The sequence below is a fragment of the Theropithecus gelada genome, chromosome 13 (genome assembly GCF_003255815.1).
Source record: "Theropithecus gelada isolate Dixy chromosome 13, Tgel_1.0, whole genome shotgun sequence".
NCBI lineage: Eukaryota > Metazoa > Chordata > Mammalia > Primates > Cercopithecidae > Theropithecus > Theropithecus gelada.
The window spans coordinates 37807061-37826936 of record NC_037681.1 but is presented as its reverse complement, the minus strand read 5'-3'; the positions used below and the strand labels follow the sequence as shown (position 1 = coordinate 37826936).

At 34.8% G+C, this 19876-nt stretch overlaps 1 protein-coding gene across 1 annotated transcript; it reads left to right on the top strand.

Annotated features, from left to right (window-relative positions):
- The first annotated feature begins 4318 nt into the window (after window positions 1-4318).
- Window positions 4319-12254, top strand: RAD51AP2 (RAD51 associated protein 2). Its single transcript, XM_025354839.1, has 3 exons — window positions 4319-7586; window positions 8658-8738; window positions 11885-12254. The coding sequence occupies exons 1-3, from the start codon at window positions 4367-4369 to the stop codon at window positions 12034-12036; spliced, it is 3453 nt and encodes a 1150-aa protein (XP_025210624.1). The 5' UTR covers window positions 4319-4366; the 3' UTR covers window positions 12037-12254.
- Window positions 12255-19876: the final 7622 nt, after the last annotated feature.

Below are 19876 nucleotides of genomic sequence, written 5' to 3'. Positions count from 1 at the left end.
GCATATGACCTAGACTGAAACTGCGAAGGGCTTTATACTTTTAAGGGATGACAAGAAGTTAAGTGCTGCAAGAAAGTAAGTTGTGTTGTGGGAGTGGATGTGGAAGCTGAAAAAAACAGTTTAGAACTGAACTATGAGGAACTTTCTATGTCAAATTAAAGTTTGTATTTTATTCTGTAGGGCATCAAAAGTTAAAAGAAGTTCTTAAGAAAGTAACAAAATGATTTAATATTCTATTAAGAAAAAAACTCTCATAATGGTGTTGGGCAGAAGTTGAGAAGAGACTAGTAAAATGAAGATTGGTTTATTACAATATTCTCAGAAAAAGATAATGACGGATTGAAATAAAGATGATACATTATGGATAAAAGGGAGATTAATTTCAGGGTCATATTTGATGTAAAATCAACAAGATCTGATGAATGTCTATGTAGGAGATGCATTTTGGGGAAATAGTAAAACAAAAAAATAAAAAGTTTAGGCTAATACTAAGAGTTTTAGTTTAGGAGACTGAATAGATGATGATGTCATTAATGAACATTGAGGACAAAAAGGTGATTTACAGTTTAAAGCATTTGCACATATGTTGTCATATTTAAGATGATATTTATGTTACAAATTACCATTACTGCTCTAATAAAAACTTAATCTCATATGCAAATAAATGTACACAGTATCTTGATTTTATTTTCCCCTAGTGCTTACCATTGACTTGATGAAATGTGCTTATTTGTGTTATTTATAACCATATTTATTTTAAATATTTTTAGTAAGTGATGATGTTTTCCTCTCTAACTGCTGTATTTAATTTAAATATTTTTGTTAGTGGTTCTTTTAACTATTTGAAATATATATATATATATATATATTTTTTTTTTTTTTTTTTTTTTTTTTGAGACGGAGTCTCGCGCTGTCGCCCAGGCTGGAGTGCAGTGGCCGGATCTCAGCTCACTGCAAGCTCCGCCTCCCGGGTTCACGCCATTCTCCGGCCTCAGCCTCCCGAGTAGCTGGGACTACAGGCGCTGCCACCTCGCCCGGCTATTTTTTGTATTTCTTAGTAGAGACGGGGTTTCACCGTGTTAGCCAGGATGGTCTCGATCTCCTGACCTCGTGATCCGCCCATCTCGGCCTCCCAAAGTGCTGGGATTACAGGCTTGAGCCACCGCGCCCGGCCTATTTGAAATATATTTTATTATCTTTCAGTTTGAAACAAACTTTTAGATTTAGCATATTTATTCACCTCTTACATGATTTATTAAAAGAAGTAAAAGTAAAAAACTGCCATGTCACATTTCTGGTCCTACCATGAAACTTAAATGATGCTAAAACCAATATTTAAAGTCCATTTTGGACTCCTATGGTGTTATAGCTCAACATAGTTTTCATGTTAAATGTATTTCAACATGATTATAAAAGCAAGTCTCTACTTTAACGCATAACATTAAAGCCAAAATAACACAAAACAAGAAACTTAAGGCACTTTCAAGACACCATAAATCCATCTGAATTGGTAAATGAGTATTAACCGTGGAGTCATTTCATTTCTTCTAATTAACTGATGTACTTAGAGGCACTGGGGATACAAAAATTAATAAATCCTTGTGCTGATTAATGGAACCTAGTGGAGGGGACATATAAACAACCCAATACAATAAGACATTTTAAGTGTTCTACAGTTAGAAATAAATTGCTATAGGAAACCGATGACGATGCAAGTAATTCTGCTCAGGGATTGGCTAGAGCAGGGAGGAGGAAGAGAAGCTTTCACAGAAGAGGTAACTTTTGAGTAGGGCCCTTTAAGGCTTAATAAGAAGTTGCCAGGAGGAGAAAGTGAAGGGCTTTGAGAACAGACATAAAAAAGCAAGAAAATAAACATTCTGGTGTAGGCAGCATGGGGGCAAATTGTTTCTTGTTTTTTTTTTTTTTTAAAAAAAAAAAAAAAAAAAGAAAAAGAAGTTGAAAGAGTTAAGTAAGACCTAGTAGTGAGGATGTGGCATACCATGCTTAAGGACACTCGACTTGATATTTATATTGAGTGAATTTCTGATTTAACTCTAATAGGAGATTGTGTCATATCTTCAGTATGGGGTTTATCTCATGAACTCATTAATCCTTTTATTCATTCAGAGTTGAACTATAAGAAGACACCAAGCTAAAAGAAATCAGATAGATGCGGTCTTTAAAGCTCAGTTTACTGTTATTAAGGAAGGTCAGAACTTCAAAGGAAGGGTTGGGTAAAGCGATATAGAAAAATGTGACATTTGAAATGGGCTTCGAGGCATCGGTAAGATTTGGACAAGTCTCATTTATATTTTGATTATGATGAGTTGACACAATTTTTTGCATTTCTCACTTATAACTGGTTCATTTTCTAGGTGGCATTTAAAAAAATAAAGGAAAAAACCCACATAAACAGTGGTTTTAATAGGTATTGTTTGAAATGGCAGTGGCGGTTAGTATAATGTTTAAATAAGTAAATGCAAGAAAAGACTCTTTTTTTGGTCGTTATTGCTGTAAGTTTCTTCAGGATAGAGAAAATAACTATACGTTTCTGTGTCTTCGAGTCAAACAATTGTTGAGTTACATGTAATACTTCTGGGTTTTATTTGAATTTTAATCCTTAAACAATGTAGAGTTGTTAAATAATGATGTGATGGAGATACAATTTGCCCTTCGGCAAACTAGCTAGCTGAAGAAATAATGAAACATCAAGTTCCAGATCAATCTAGCCTAGAAATCACAATCAATGGCATTTACTTTAGATTTTAAAAATCTTGATCCTAATATCATACTAGTGCATCAATTATATACACCTTAGCTATATGAGTCACCCCTTATGGGCTTACCATAGGCATAGAACAGAATGGATTAGAAAAGAATATAGATTTGTGGAAAATCTGAGATAAAAAAGCAATAGAACATTAAAATACACAGAAGTAGAACTTGGAGAATTCACTGATGTGGAATCTGAACCACTGCCACATTCTTATTTATAGTGTTAATGAAGTGCATATGCTGCAAGGCTTTCTACAAATTTAAGTAAACATTTCTCTAGAGGAATTTACATTGAAATAATCACAATGTATCTAAGAGTATTTAAAAGACATGAAACTGGTGAACATCTTATTACCTAAAGTAGAAGGCTAGTTATATATTGCCATCTATGCTCCCACGGGTTCTGAAGTTAGGATTCCAGTTGCACGTTATTATAAATTTTAACATAAAATGTAATATAAAACATACCAAGCTTGAAACAACCACCAAGGGGACTGAGGTGTTTATTACTGAGCACTAGTTACATGTTTCTTAAGAAACATGTATATAATAATAATAAACATTTTGAAAAATATTTTCTTTATGATTATAGAATTCACAAAAACCAGAATTGACTGGAAATCATAAATGATTCTCAAAGCAGGAAAAAAAAAAAAAGAAATATCATCTAAAAATTTGTTAGTAGGTATGAATCAGACCTGTATTATTATTATGTTTACACTAAATGGAGTAGTTCAAACATATATTATTTTATCTCTAAATAATTTTATCCACAATATTTGAGAAGAAATCCCCACAGCCCATAGTAAACTATTTTTTTTTTTAGTCTTAAGTGAAGAATAATAATTATCCGGATAATAATTTCCACACAGTTTTTCCTCAGATAGTCAGACTGTTAAATACTGGTGGCTTTCCCCCACCAAACACACTTTATTAGTGAAGTGGAAATATTAATATAATCTTAAATGCCGCTGGAATGATTAAAAAATTTTTCCATACACAGAGAGATTTGGTCTGGTGCTGACAGAACTACACGATTTTACTGGCGAGTCACTCGAGCGTTGTGGAGATGCCGTTTCTGAGGTAAACAAAATTTTAGAATTTAGAAAATAAAGTTGTTACCATTCACAAATTTTGTTTAAGTGAGAGATTCTAACTTTTCCCCTTCGTTCTACCAGAGAGAAAAAAGCCTTTAGACTCGCTACAGTCGTGGCATCAGAAAAAGGCGCTAAAAAGAGACAATGTAACGGCCCAGGGTGCTCCGAACTTCAGTGGGGAGACAACCGGAGCGCGTGGGTGGGGGAAGGGAGAGTGGGGGCTGAGGGTGGCGGGCGGGGCTGAGGGTGGCGGGCGGGGCTGAGGGTGGCGGGCGGGGCTGAGGGTGGCGGGCGGGGCTGAGGCTGGGGCTGTGGAGGGGCGGATTCGGGGTGGGGCAAACCCTGAGACCAGGCTGAGACCAGGCTCTGAGGGGCGGGTCGGGGGCGTGACCAGGGTGGCCCGGAGCCCCTTATTTAAAGAGTGGAGCGCCGCCGGAACCTCGGAGAGATTCTTTCTGTTCGCTGTCGCGTCGCTCCCTGAGCCCACGCCTCGGATGGCCGAGCTCAGAAAGCCTACCTCCTCTTTAACGCCTCCTGAGGACTCGGATTCCCAACCACCCAGTAGCAAGCGGCTCTGTCTTGAGGAGCCTGGCGGTGTCTCTAAGGCGGGCTGGCGACTGCCTCTGGTGCCTCGCTTGTCTGAGGTGGAAAAAATCTGGGAGTTGTCGCCTAGACCCTTCAAGGGACTCTTAGTTTCAACGAATGCGATTTTTGATAACTCCACAGACTCGTGTGTGGAGAAATCAGTCAGTGGGAAGCAGATATGTAACCTGGGATGCCCAAATCTCAAATTCCAGATGAGTAGCTGTTTGCAGTCTCCCCACTCACAAAGTCCTGATTCTGATTTGAGGGCTTCAGGAAGGTCTGAGGCAGGACTGCGTGACACAGAGGCTTTCAGTGTGCACCACAGTGGTAGCTCCAAAGCAGGGTTTAGTCATCTTCTGCCCAGCACCTCTATACACGATATACATGCAATTAGAAATGAGAATCGAAAACAACAGTTTGTCCAAGGAAGAGACAATGTTCACAAAGAAAATCCATTTTTAGATGTTAACTTTTACAAGGAAACTAAATCACCATTTCATGAAATTAAGAACAGATGTAAAGCTGACAGTGTTATGCCATCAAATAAAAGAGAAAATAACATTTCATCATCGGTACTAAAAATATCAAAATCTCAAAACCAGCCCAGCTTGGAAATTGCCAAACCTAGCTATTTTAGAGATAGCAGCACAATAAGTGTCCCTCAGTTTCCAACGGACTTAAATAGCAAAATGTCCTCTGTCTATTTAAAGGAAATAGCGAAGAAAAAGAATGACAAAAAGGAGGCATATGTTAGGGATTTCACAAACATTTACTGGTCCCAAAATAGACCTGATGTTAAGAAGCAAAAGTTACAGAATGATAAAAAAGTTGTAGAAGCGGAAAATATTTTTTCCGAATGTTATGAAAATGACTACGCATCACTCAGCAGCCAAAATACTTGTAAGAGAAAAGACTTGATCAGTTCAAACTACTGTAACTACAGTAGTATCAAATGTGATGTAAGAGACTCTAGAAAGAATTTCGCTATACTAGAAAATGCAAATTGGGAGGAAGCAGAATGTCTGGACAGTTACATACCTACCAGGTTGGAAAAATCTCAAAACTGGGACTGTAACGTTAGACATATTTTGAGAAGAAATAGAGGAAATTGTTGGATTATAAATAATTACAAGACTAAATGTGAAAATATGAAAAAAACTGAAGAAAAATGGAATTGGCTATTATTATCAGAAATAGACCTTTTAAGCAAGGAAGATTACCGCTGTACAAAAGTCATGAATGTACATGAAGAACAATCAAAGCTTCTCATAAGAGAAATATTAGGTAGTCAAATAGCTTTAATAATGACTGTTTGGCTAAATGGTAAAGGAGAAAATGATAATACTGTACAGTTGAGATACAATGCTACACAAAAAGTCTTTCACGTGAACAACCCTTTTGAAAGTTTCATTGTAGAAATTTTTTATTTCCATAAAAGTATTTCAGGAAATCAAAAAGATAATAGTATTTTAACCTGCTATAACATTTTGAAGTGTAAAAAGGAAATTGGTAAAATTGGTATTCAAAATCTAATAACCAGAAACATGAATACAAATATAAAGAATGGACTTTTAAGCATATATTTACAAGACAGTGTTTCAGAACCTTTAGATATTATATTGAAAACTAACATAGCTTTTTTGCTTAATAACTTTGACTCTTTAACAAGAATTGAAAATGATTTTGAATTAGAAGAGGAATGCATTTTCAAGTGGATGCTTTATTTGAAGTATCCAAAAAATATTATAATGGAAAATTATACTGCATATCTAGCAAGGATTTTAACTTCTTCAAGACTATTAGAAGATAATATGAAACCTATGTTAAAGAAAAGGAAGTTATTTAGAATTGAACACGTTTTTGAAAAGTCTAAGAAAAAATCCATTAATTCCTTCAGTACGACAACTCAAAATACAGGTTTGTCAATTTTTGAATCATATGAAAAAATTCCCCTTTTAATGGACTTTGATGACATGGAAGAAATTTCTTTAATAAGAGAAATTACTTGTCGGAATATGAGTTGTCCTCAACAACTCATGAATGTGGAAAATTGGGCTCACTATAGTTCTAGTACTATTAAAACATCTGTTAAGTCTTGTCCTCAATTTATACAGAACAACCATGGATATATTAATGAAAATTTTTATGAAGTAAATATGCACAGACAAGATTTAAATATGGAAAGAAAACAGGGACATAATATCAGTAGCTTTAATTGTGAGCACATATTTGAAGGTTTCTGCAATGTTAGGCAACAGGCCATACCAAGAAGCCACAACACAATCCATAATGAAGAGACTCATACCATTTCTATAACTCAAGTACTAAATTTTTGTAACTTGTTAAGTGAAATAGAGGAAAAAAAATATGACTTAATTTTGAAAGAGGAAGTAAAAGTCACAGCCGAAAGTTTAACCAATAGTTTCCAAATTCACAAAGATACTAAGATAGAAAAGGAAGAGAAAGATAGTTTTTTTCCAATGGATGGTATGTTTTCTGTACAGTCAGTCTCATTAATAAGTAGGGAAGTAAATGTGGAAGAAAATAAATACCTTAATCAAAATTATGTAACAGATAGAAATGAATATGAGAGTATTTTGCCAGAAAGGGAGATAGCTAATTCAAAGGATTTTCGTAGAAAGAATGACTCTGTATTATATGTTAATCACCAGTTTGAAACTGGTCTGAGTGAAGGGAATGATGAATGTTTTCAGGACTTAGCTGCTAAATATTTATCAACAGAAGCTCTGACAATAGTAAAAGATTTTGAGATGAAGAGAAAATTTGATTTAGTACTTGAAGAACTTCGTATGTTTCATGAAATTAGTAAGGAAAATGAAATTCTAAGCACTGTGGAAACAAACAATGGGCAAGAAAATTACTTTGGAGAAAATGATGCTGAGGAGGTAAAAATGGAGACAGAAAAAGATTTGAAAATGGTTGTAGTCAACAAAATAAATGCATCTTCCTCGTTCTGTGATACTACAGCAGGTCCTAATATGTGTAAAAGTCACCAAAGTTTATTTAAATGGAAAACTGTACCCAATAATGGAGAACAGGAAGTTCCTAATGAGAGTTGTTATCCAAGTACATCAGAGGAAGAATTACTTTATTCTACTTCTGAGGAAGGTATGAAATTCATTTTAAAACATTCTTTCTCATGCTAGAAAAATTACTGCTTTTTTCTATGTAGGCCAAATGTATAATTCTGACAAAAAAGAAGGAAGGTAGAGATAAAATGCAAGACAATGTTTATTGATGCACACTATTTTCTTTTTTCTTTCTTCCCCCCACCCCCTCCCCCAGCAAGAAGCCATAGCTTTATTTATGATAGAAACAATACAAATTTCAAAGCAAGCTGCAGTTACTCCTTGGAAACACCAAAAAAAAAAAAAAAAAGTTGTTTTCACATGGTTACATTGTTAATTCCACAATAGCATTTACCATATCATTACTTGTACTTCAGGGTCAGGACTCGAACTGCCTTTGGTCTCAACACATTTGCTTCTGACATGACCAATTCTATGTCCTTAACTTCTTTTTTTTTGAGACAGAGTCGAGCTCTGTGGTCCAGGCTGGAGTGCAGTAGCACCATCTTGGCTCACTGCAACCTCTGCCTCCTGGGTTCAAGTGATTCTCCTGCCTTAGCCTCCCGAGTAGCTGGGATTACAGGAGCCTGCCACCACACCCAGCTAATTTTTGTATTTTTAGTAGAGATGGGGGCTTCACCGTGTTGGCCTGGCTGGTCTCCAGCTCCTGGCCTCGTGATCCACCCATCTTGGGCTCCCAAAGCGCGGGGATTTTAAGCGTGAGCCACTGTGCCGGCCTTATGTCCTTAACTTCCACACCTGTTTCATCAACCTCTTCCTCTTCACTCTCCTCTTGTACAGTTGGAGTCTGTGTGTTTTCTTGAATGTTTGAGACAGCTTCACCTTGAACTTTGACACAGCTTCACCTTGAACTTTGAATTTCTCAGCAGCTGCTAGCTGGGTGCACAGTATTTTCTCATAAAGATGTATTCAAATGTTCAAAAATATACTGAAGTTGAAGGAAACAAGTTAATTTTAAAAAGGAGCTTTGAAGAGTCCTACTTCATTTTTCTAAATATTAGGAGCCAACTGAAGGAAATATTTTGTTTATACTGTTGTTATTTTATATAAAAGTTATTTTTTGCTGTAACATACCATTCTTTATTTTCAGATTGTGAAACACCTTTACCTAAAAGAGCTGCTTTTCTCCCTGATGAATGTAAAGAAGAATTTAAATATTTATTGAGAGGAGGTAACATTGTGGTTACTTTTTAGGATACCTTCTAAGATGATTATTGCATTGTGGTATTTTTAGTATGAGGAAAGTATAGATATTCATGTTGTTCAAAATAAATACAAAGTTTTAGCACTTTTTAAAAGCATTAATATTTTACTAATAAATTCTAATAATTAAAAATTGGGTAACAGTTAAAATGCTATTTAGAATATTATTGGGAAATGCATTCTGCAAAACTACGTTCAGATATTTGTATTGATGTTTTAAAATGACTATATGTTAAGTGTTGTATATGCCTAGTTTACACATCTAATATATGCAATATTTACAAAACCAAAAAAGATATTTAGATAAGTTGGGTTTTCATTGATGAGAATGTTACTCCCAATTATCTATCTATCTATCTATCTATCTGTCTATCTATCTATCTATCTATCTAAATATATATAGAGAACATTGAGCATAGAGAACATGCTGTATGCTTTTCATTGTTATGAAGATTTTATATGGACATTTTATTATGCAAGTAAAAAATATTTGCCATTTAGTCATGTTAACATGATTTTTGACTGATGTTTATACTTTTGGTTACATTAAAAATACAACTAGGCCGGACATGATGACTCACGCATGTAATCCCAGCACTTTGGGAGGCTGAGGTGGGCGGATCACGAGGTCAGGAGATCCAGACCATCCTGCCTAACATGGTGAAACCCCATCTCTACTAAAAATACAAAACATTAGCCAGGCGTGATAGTGGGCACCTGTAGTCCCAGCTACTTGGGAGGCTGAGGCAGGAGAATGGCGTGAACCTGGGAGGCGGAGCTTGCAGTGAGCCTAGATTGAGCCACTGCACTCCAGCCTGGGCGACAGAGTGACATTCTGTCTCAAAGAAACCAAAAACCAAAAAACCGAAAAACACTAAAGAAAAATTAAACAATGAACTTTATCTTTTGCCCAGTAGATCTACAATATCAGAATAAAACACAGTGTGTCTAACATTCATTTAACCTTATGGTACCAAGAGTGGAGGGTAGTGGTAGGATTGAAATTATGGAACTAGGTAAAGTTATAATCCCATCAGAAATTTCTGGTATTATACAACATGGTTAGATCTAAAAAGAGTAACATTGTAGGTTAAATATAGTTACTAAGACATCTTAAGTCATGCATCATGTCTCAAAACATTTTTTCTGAGTTCTCATAGTCAGCAGAATGTTACCTCTGAAACTTTTATTGTCACCTCAGAATTGTATCTTTTCCTCTTTTCTTAGCTTACAATGTAATAGTTTTAAAGATTAATCAAAACACTGGAAGATCAAAAGCCCACAGGTAGTCTGTTCTCCCCGGAATGAAGGAAATAACTGATGGAACAATACTCCTTGAGTCAAAAAATAGGATGGCAAGACCTAGCCTGGAAAGGATAGGGTTTGCTTCTTCTAGGGCAGAAAGAAAGGAAGAAATTGGCTTAGCAATATATTTTGATATAGAATAAAGGAAGCTTGGGAGTATATATTCATGATTATAATTGTGATAATAAAATAGATGTAGGAGGAGGATAAAGAATGTGTGCACATTGGAAAAGCAATCATTACATTTGTTTGAAATATCTAAACCCATATAGCAATGTGATTCTGCCTTCACAAGTTAAAGTGACTTGTTGTGAAATGTGAAAAATATTGTATGAATTCAGCCAGAATTATTTAATACTATGTTAGGATGGCAGTCTTGGATTCACTTTCAAAGGGCACAAAAGTTGAGTGATCTTCCTGAGGCTTGTTAAAATCCACAGTAAGAGAAAAGTTGGAAGATCCTGGGGAATGGAGTTAATATGAATGAATTTTAATGATCTACCTAGTTAGAGTGGGAGCCTGCTTATACACAGTCATTTTAAAGGCATCAGAAAGATCCCAGTTATCCTGAAAAGTTTTGATACCCACCCACCTGCCATCATGATGCCTCTTCTCTTAACGTTTCCATTGACTACTAAATGTCTTCAATGGATCCCTTCTCTCTTTCCATCTCTCTCTTCTCTCTGTGGTGTGAAGCCAAGTACGGTACTGAAATTATTTTGAGCACGTGTTATATGCCAACCAGTCAGTTCACCCGTGCTTTATATATCATTTAGACCAATGGGGGATCTTGTGATCCAACAGTGTTGTCTTATTTAAATGATCCTTTTGTGTTCAAAGTTTTTAAAAGATCTAGCGATAATGTATTTTTCTTTAACCTTTTATAATTAGTTTTCTAATTTTAATATTGAATCAAGTATAATAAACTGATTTATATCTATTTTGTGTTGTTTTTCTCCCTATTTATTATACATGTAGTTTAATTTCGTATTTTACTTCATTAAGGTTTACATAGATACACACAGATTCTTTTTGGTTCAGGTTAGTAAAAATCACGCTACTAACCTTTTGTGAGATTTAACATTTGATTACACTGTTTTTGGTATAACAGGCTATTATATTGAGGTCATAAAGATTCACTAAAATTTGATTTACATGTTTGGTTTTACATATGTACCTCACAGTTTATTAAAAAACCCCTGAAAGTTAGAGATATTGTATTTTATTATAAGAGGTAGTTGACTTTACATAACTGATTTAGTAACAGATGTGTGTATCTCCATGAACTGTTTTGGACATCTTCGAAAATGGTATAGTATGATGTTAAAGAACAATTTCTAACTCAAAGCCCTCTATTGATGCATAATAGATGGAGTACATTTGTGTTCTATTACTGACAATGACCTCCATTAGAAACCAAACATAACCATTAACAATACAGCATAGTTGTTTAGCTACCAATAGGAAAAATGACCGGAGTTTAAAGCTACAACATCAAGTTGGTTTTAAAACCTATACGGTGTTGTTGTGATTGTTGTTAAGGTAGACTGCCTGATTGGAATGTTGAATTTATTTAGTTGCTGTGTTTTATGGGGCAAGTTACTTAACTTTTTGTGCTTATGTTTTTCATATTTTAAAACTGGAGCTAGAATTAAATAAAATAATGCATTTAAAGTATAGTGCCTGGCACATAAATAATAAGTGCTCAGTAAGTATTCAGTAAATGTTGCTAATATGATGATTAGAAGTAAAGATTTTTAGGCATAGAAACTTGATAATTTTTACTCTTTTATTGTCTTATATTTTTAGGTAGTCACTTCCCACATGGCATTTCAAGAGTACGACCTCTTAAGACATGCAGTAGGCCAATCAGGATTGGTTTGTCAAGAAAAGCAAGGATTAAACAACTTCATCCTTATCTGAAACAAATGTGTTATGGAAACTTAAAAGAAAAGTTTTGACTTTCATATTTCAAAATATTTTACAACATCTAGAAATGTTTTGTCTTCTTTGGATAAATGTTCTTCCAGCTTGGGGGCTTGGGGCTTGCTTTATTATAAAGTAGAGATTATTTTTTTTGAGTGTATAAATTATTGTATTACCTTTAAAAGTTATAAAATATTTTATGGATTTTCATGTCATTGAAAAATGTACACATTAAAGCCATTTCATGATTGGATAAAACATGTTGACTTATTAGTTTTCATGATATATGCATGTAATCCTTTTGTGGAGAAAATTGATAGCCTTTATTTTCTAAAAAGGATCTGTGGCTCATCATGAACTACTGTTCTAATCCACTTCCCCCATTTTTCAGGTGAAAAAATAGAGGTACAGAGGGGATGAATAAGCTTTTCAGTGTCACAGCATTTGTATTAAGATTGGAATAAAGACTCTCTCCTCTGTAACATTCTTTCTCACTTTTTTCTGCGTTCACTTTCCAATCTTTATCTTTTCTTCCAGAGTCTATCTTTGACCCCAGAGCAGAGTTATGATTATGTAGTTAATAATATTAATTTGTTCATTCATGGAACAAATATACTGTAATACTCCTACTATTGTCTTTGGCTCAGTGACAGAATAAAGAAGACATGTGTAAGACCTTGCCTTATGGAGCTTACTTTCTATGCTTGACATTGGTAGAAAAATGTAGGATATACATAATTTAAATATCAGTAGAATAAAATATACTTTAGACAGAGAAATAACAAAAAATGGGCTAGTTAGCAAAATGTAAGGAAAGAAAGGAGCATCAAAAAAGCATAAAAAACAAAGCATCTGATAGCAGAAGGAGGACTAAATGTATTAATTCACAAAATAGATTTGACTGGATGAAATTATCTTACTACAAGCAAACATTCTCAGACGTACTGAAAACCACCTCAAATTTGGCTCTCTTCATTAATTTCCATCCCCCACCATATACTTTCCAATTTCAATATCTTAGTCTAATTTTTCTTCTGCCCTCATAGAACTCATTACCTTCTTAAACTGTAATTTATACCTTGCTAGAATATAAGCTCCTTGAAGGCAGAATTCTTTTCTTTTCCCCACTGATATATCCCAAGTGTCTAGAACAGTATGCCCCCCGTCAATACTCCTATTATTTGCCTGCCTAAAGAAACAAATTTCTACTCCAGTCTCATACTAGCTATATTTTTTTTTTTTTTGAATTCTTAATAGCTTTATGCCCCTGGGCAAGCTCCTCATTTCTAAAAAGGGGATAATGTTATCTCCTGGGATTATTGTGAGGATTAAATAAACTAATACATACCACGTATTGTAACAGCTCTGATACATAGTAACTACTCAATAAGGAGTACTTACTGATACACAGCAACTACTCAGTAGTTAATAACTATTTAGAATGTTTGACTTTTCTTGAAATTTTGTTCTGGATTTTGCATTAGATTATTTTCAGAAGTATGCTATTCTTATGAGTTTTATAAAAATGTTTCTTTTTTTCCCTAAAAGGTCCTGCCTTCCCTCTTCCTTCTTTTTATTATTATTAGCCCCATGTTGGATTTTTCTGTAGTCATACAAGGTAAATCTCATCACAATCAAGATCTGTCTTCACAACCTTAGTCCTTTGCCCTGTTCTCTGTCACTCTGTGTGAATATTTAATTTTGTTCTCAGGTCTGTATCTCTAGGACAGGTTTATATGCTTCTAGTCTTATTCCTAGTACCACAAAGGCTTTTATGGATACTTTTATCCTTTCTCTAATAAAGAGCATATTCACTTACAACCACTCAATGCTGGTTCTTTCATATTCTGAACTGATTGAACATGTGGCAAGTTTAAACTCCTAACACATACTGTGCTGCTTACAATGGTTTTCCATGCCACTGCCCTATTACTAGCTTTGATCTCTAGAGCTTTTCTTCTAGGGATGACACCTCCCCAGATGCAAAACTTACTCCTGCTAGTGTAATTCCTCAAGCACTTCTTCCTCAACTACCTCCAACCAAATACACAACATAAGCACACAGGACCTTCCCCCTCCTGCCCAGTTCTGTGAGTTATTTTCTCCAGAAACAGAAAGTTGGAGGATAGGAGGAAGGCAACATTTTAGCTCTTGTGTTTTTGCATCTTCATAGCCAGGTTTGGAAAGGCTGCATGGGATCTGTGATAGAAGACATTTTAAACTGATATCCATCCTCTCTCCACCTTTTTCTTATCTTTGCTCTTAAAATGTAAAAGTCGAGTGCTTTCATATCAGAGGAAATATTTAAATGATGAAAAGCCACTTTAAAAACTACTTGCTTTTATTCAACCTTAGACTAAATCTCTGTGTTACTTCAGTTTAAAGTTACAAGCTTCTGGATCCATAACTGTGAGCATGAGAAGAGAAGCAGAGCCTTATATTAAATCAGCTTGAAAAAGTGCTGTGGATAGTCTGTACCTTAAGTATGCAAATCTCTGAGTTAATATTACCTGTTTAACCTTATTTAGTTAAGTAAAATGGAAAACAAAATATGCAATAAAGTTGATCTTTAGTTCCATCTAAATTGCCACATAAAAGAATGTTTATAGAGTCAGTCACCATTTTGGGAAATCTTTTTAATAACACAAGGCATTACACATTTACATTGACACATAATTGTGGCAGAGTTTATCCTGCTAAAAATAATCTTTTGGATTAAATGGAATAGGATATCAGGATCTGAAATTATATTTTTCCCATTTTGTTGTAAAACATATCATTATTTGAAACTATCCTTGCTAGATAAGCCTATTTAACATATTATTTTAAAAGCACAGCATATTCAGAAAGGAACAGTCAGTAAACCATACCTCCTATCCAGGCAATGGGCAAAAAAAAACTCAGGATCTAAAGGTCTCTGTAATTTCTTCTGTAATTTTATAATTTGGACACACTTGTAATAAAAAAAAAAAAAAAAAAAAAAAAGGAAGTCTGTGGATCTCTTCCTTGAATTCAAGACTCATAAGTTTTACTCAACCTCTCCACTGTGATGACTAATAGGCATTGCAAAGCTACTATGGCTGGCCAAAACTGAGCTTCTGATATTTGTTCCCAAACTCTTCCTTCCACAGTGTTTCTCATTTCAGTGAATGGCAATTCTATTCTTTTAGAGAAGAAATGCTGGAGTCTTCCTTGACACTTATTTTTTTCTCATAACACATGGCTGGCCATCAACCAATCCTATTGCCTTTAGCTTCTCTTGTCTGGATTATTGCAACTGAGTCCTAACTGATCTCCCTGCTTCAGTTCTTGCTCCCCTTCAGTTTATTCTGAACACAGTAGCCAGAATGATTCTTTAAAACGTAAGTTGTAGCATATCACAGTTCAGCTCAAAACCTTCCAAAGCCTTTCCATCTCACTCAGAATAAAAGCCAAAATTCTTACTTTCATGTATGAGGGCTACAATGATCTGACCTTCTCTTGCCTCCTTAAACTCTTCCCTGTATTTTCCCCTTGTTTATTCTTCTGAAACCACAATAGTCTTCCTGTTTCTTAGACACATTGGGCGTGCCCCTGACTCATGGCTTTTGCACTTACTTTCTTTTCCTGGAATGCTTATTCCTAGGATATCTGGATTGCTTGCCTTGTACCACCTTCCTAATAGCTTTATTCAAATGTCATCCTCTAAGTGTGGCCTTTCCTTCCTGCTAACATTCATCTTCCCTTTCCCTGCTTTCAGTTTTTCCTCCTTAATAATTTACTATGGATATACTACATATTTTACTTTTTATTTTGTTTATTGCCTGTCTTCCCTACTAGGTTTTAAACTCTGTGAGGGCAAAAGTCTTTTGTATTATGTTTATTGCTCTATCCCCAGTGCCTACGACAGTGCTTGACATAAGTATTCAATAAATGTTATTGAAAAAAAATTGAATAATGAGACCAATAGCAAGTATGTCTTAAACATGTCATGCTGAATAAACTTCTTCTTGAGTCATATAGCTTTATGCCCTCCTGGAATTTAAAGGTCTCTTCCTTCTTCTTTGCTATTCTCTTTTGTATTTTCTCCTTGAACCAGAGAAGTGAAAACAAACTTGGATCTAGATCATTTACTGTGTGTTCTTCAGGCATTTAGCTGCCTAACTTGTCTGAATTTAAAATTAGTCTTTTTTAATCAAGAAAAAAATAAGGCAAACCATAGTAAAATGTAGTATGTATTTAAAATTCAATGTCCTATCTCTTATGACACTTAAAATCTTTGTAAATCACATCAGTATTTAAATTTTCTAATGGCCTTTTCCTTTTGTGTTAGTAAAAAACATCTATTAGAGTTTTCCAAATTTTTATTTTTGCCTTTTCACTTTTATAACTCCCCTTTAAACAGTCTTTTAAACTTTATTTACTGGTTCATTTTTGAAAAGTTAATACCGGCCGGGCGCGGTGGCTCAAGCCTGTAATCCCAGCACTTTGGGAGGCCGAGACGGGCGGATCACGAGGTCAGGAGATGGAGACCATCCTGGCTAACATGGTGAAACCCCGTCTCTACTGAAAATACAAAAAACTAGCCGGGCGAGGTGGCAGGCGCCTGTAGTCCCAGCTACTCGGGAGGCTGAGGCAGGAGAATGGTGTAAACCCGGGAGGCGGAGCTTGCAGTGAGCTGAGATCCGGCCACTGCACTCCAGCCTGGGCGACAGAGCGAGACTCCGTCTCAAAAAAAAAAAAAAAAAAAAAAAAAAGAAAAGTTAATACCTAGACATGGTACACAATACAAAGGATAAAGAACAAAAAAAGTAACAGTGAATATAAGTCCTTTGCTCTTTTTCCACACTCAACTTTTCAATTTCTGTTGATGGAGGAAACAATGGTCAACAGCTACTTGCTCCTATGAAAAAATAATATTTTATTATTAAAAAGCATAGAGGGTATTTTTAGTTATTATCTGTTTTATACCTATACTTTAAAATATGCATAATTGTCTTTGTATCTTACTTTTTCCTTAAATATATGTTTCTATAAATAAATTTGGTTATTTTGGTATACTTAACAAATTTATTAATTTATGCATTTTAGCATGTTACAATTTTAAGGTTATAAAACTTTTTTTCAATGTTAAGAAACAGAAACTTGAAAAGTAAACTGGGCTTAGTGAATCTGATATTTCCATTAAAATTACCTTAATTTCTATAGCAATTTTAGAAATTCTGATTTTTAACTATATCAAATATCTTTAACACTATCTTAACAAAGTATTTATATTCCAATAAATTCAATTTTATCTGTATGTTTAATTACATAGTCCATGTCTTCATTTTTTTAAAAAAAACCTTTGTAATTGATTTTGCTGCCTGTGTAATTACCATTGCAATTTCTCTCCTCTATTTCACTACTATACATCCACTAGCTCAAATTCTTACTCAATTCTTTGTTAAGCTTTCATCTGTATGTACACACATTCTTTCTCCTCTCTGCTCAGAGTTTTTATCTCTTTGCCTGCCCTGCCTCCTCTCATCAGAAAGAATACTCTTAAAATGCAGAGGACTTTGGCCGTTTTTCAGTTTGCATTTTCTTTTATTTCTTTGTGTTGTTAGCTGCTTTCTATTCTTGAAACTTTCACTTTATGATGATACACTACCTTTTCTTTTCCTAACAATTGTATCTCTTTTGCTTTCTAATCCTCAGATATAAAGAAACTTCAAAGTTTAGTCCATGGACTTTTGCTCTTTTTTTCTGTATTTTACACTTAGAAATCTCATTCATTTTTCATGGAATCATTTACTGCCTCTACATTTACCAACTCTACAGTTTTTGAAACAAATTATGTCTATTATATCTCTCTATATATCAATTATAACTCTACATCAACAAACTCTACTGCTTTGGAAACAAATTATATCTTTCAAATTCTAATTTTGGCAACATAACAATAATTTAAAAAAACTAATATTTATGAAATACATGCCATGGTCCAGGAGCTATTCTAAAATCTGTATAAAATAATAATTTAATCTTTAAATAACCTCACAGTCAGATACCATTACTATCTCCATCTTACATTGTGAGTTAAATAACTTGTCTAAGGTCACAAAGTATTATGTTATCAGAATTCAAACCCATGCAGTATGCCCTATGGCCAAAGCTCTTAACTGCTGTTATATTGTTCTGATTTCCACATTGCTATAGGTTAACAACTTCAACTCAGTTGTCTAAAATCTCATCAGTCATCATTCACTCTACCACCTGACATTTATTTTATACTGCCAAGTTCTGTTACTTCTTCCTTCAAAGGAACACTTAACCAATGCATCCTTCTTCATTCTTTAGAGCCTCTGTAAAATGGCCTTATCTAATATAACTTTCCAACTGGCTACCCCTCAACTTCCCTACAATTTGACTAGTCTATTAATGCACCACTTAATCCCAACTAATATTTTCCCATTTTGCTAATTTTTTCTTCTCCTGAGATGCACTTCTCTTTTACCTGTTTAAATCACACCTGTCCTTAAACTACCACCTTTATACTGATTTTCCCAACTGCTTGAACATTTTACGATTGTTAAGTCCTCTGAATAATGATAGTGCTTTCCTTTAAAATGCTTCATCGAGCATTTATTACACCTACTTTGTGTTTTATCTTTTTTTTTTTTTCCTTTTTTTTTTTGAGATGGAGTCTTGCTCAGTCGCGCAGGCTGGAGTGCGGCGGCGCGATCTCGGCTCACTGCAAGCTCCGCCTCCCGGGTTCAGGCCATTCTCCTGCCTCAGCCTCCCGAGTAGCTGGGACTACAGGCGCCCGCCACTACGCCTGGCTAATTTTTTTGTATTTTTAGTAGAGACAGGGTTTCACCGGGTTAGCTAGGATAGTCTCGATCTCCTGATCTCGTGATCCGCCCGTCTCGGCCTCCCAAAGTGCTGGGATTACAGGCGTGAGCCACTGCGCCCGGCCTTTGTGTTTTATCTTTGCCTATCTAAGCTTGGGCATAGAGATCATTTTAGAAACTTTGCAGTCTCTAAAGCAGTGTATCAGAGCTTTATACTAAAGAAGTTTATTAATTATATTTGAATATTAATATAGCATTTATTTCATGGCATCTTATACTTGGCTTTATATTCTTATTGATAAATCTAGTAAGCTTATAGCTTTTTTTTTTTTTTTTTTGGTTTGCGGAAAAAAATGTAGCTAAATACAACGGGGATTTTTGGCATATTTTTGTCTTTGGCCTTTTCTTGCTGACCCTGTCTCCCTCGACTTCTTAGGTCAGCTTCAAAGCACAACCCCACTTTTTCCTCACATAGTTTGTATAAACGCCTTCTAATATGCCTAACACCTACTCAAATTGAGTTGTACACATTTTTTATCCACCAACAGTACTGATTTTAGACAAAACATTATGAAATATTTGTGTATTTTTATCAATAGGCAAAAATGAATGTTTCACAAAATAATTTTCCTGTCTTTTAAAATTTGCTGTACAAAAATAACACCTTGCAAATCTGCTACTCTTAACTGCTACCCTTCGAATAATTATCCTCATTATTACTGCCTTTATTATCAGTTATTAAGTGCCTTCATGTAAAAGGGCAACTTGCTAGAAGATATATAGTTATAGTGTCAATAAACAACATTTGGAGGCCACTTATTTGTAAGAACCAAGGGGTTCAGCTTGCAAGAACCAAAAACAGGACATTTTTATAGCCCGCTGGGTGGATCAGTCTTCCAGCTGGTACTTCATTTTAAAATTACTTTATTTGCTTTTAAATTTTTTATTTACTTTTAATTTAGTGGCATGTTGCTCAAATATCTTAACATACTTTCACAAAATTTCTCTACACATATCAAATTCCTTCTTTTTTTCTTGCAAATGACAAACTACATGCTTA

Bases quoted from the DNA above. Each gene is read 5' to 3' on its own strand.
- RAD51AP2 (XM_025354839.1), top strand. From the start codon at position 4,367: ATGGCCGAGCTCAGAAAGCCTACCTCCTCTTTAACGCCTCCTGAGGAC. The intron at 7,587-8,657 runs GTATGAAATTCA...CTTTATTTTCAG, and splicing joins TTATTCTACTTCTGAGGAAG to ATTGTGAAACACCTTTACCT. The intron at 8,739-11,884 runs GTAACATTGTGG...TTATATTTTTAG, and splicing joins TAAATATTTATTGAGAGGAG to GTAGTCACTTCCCACATGGC.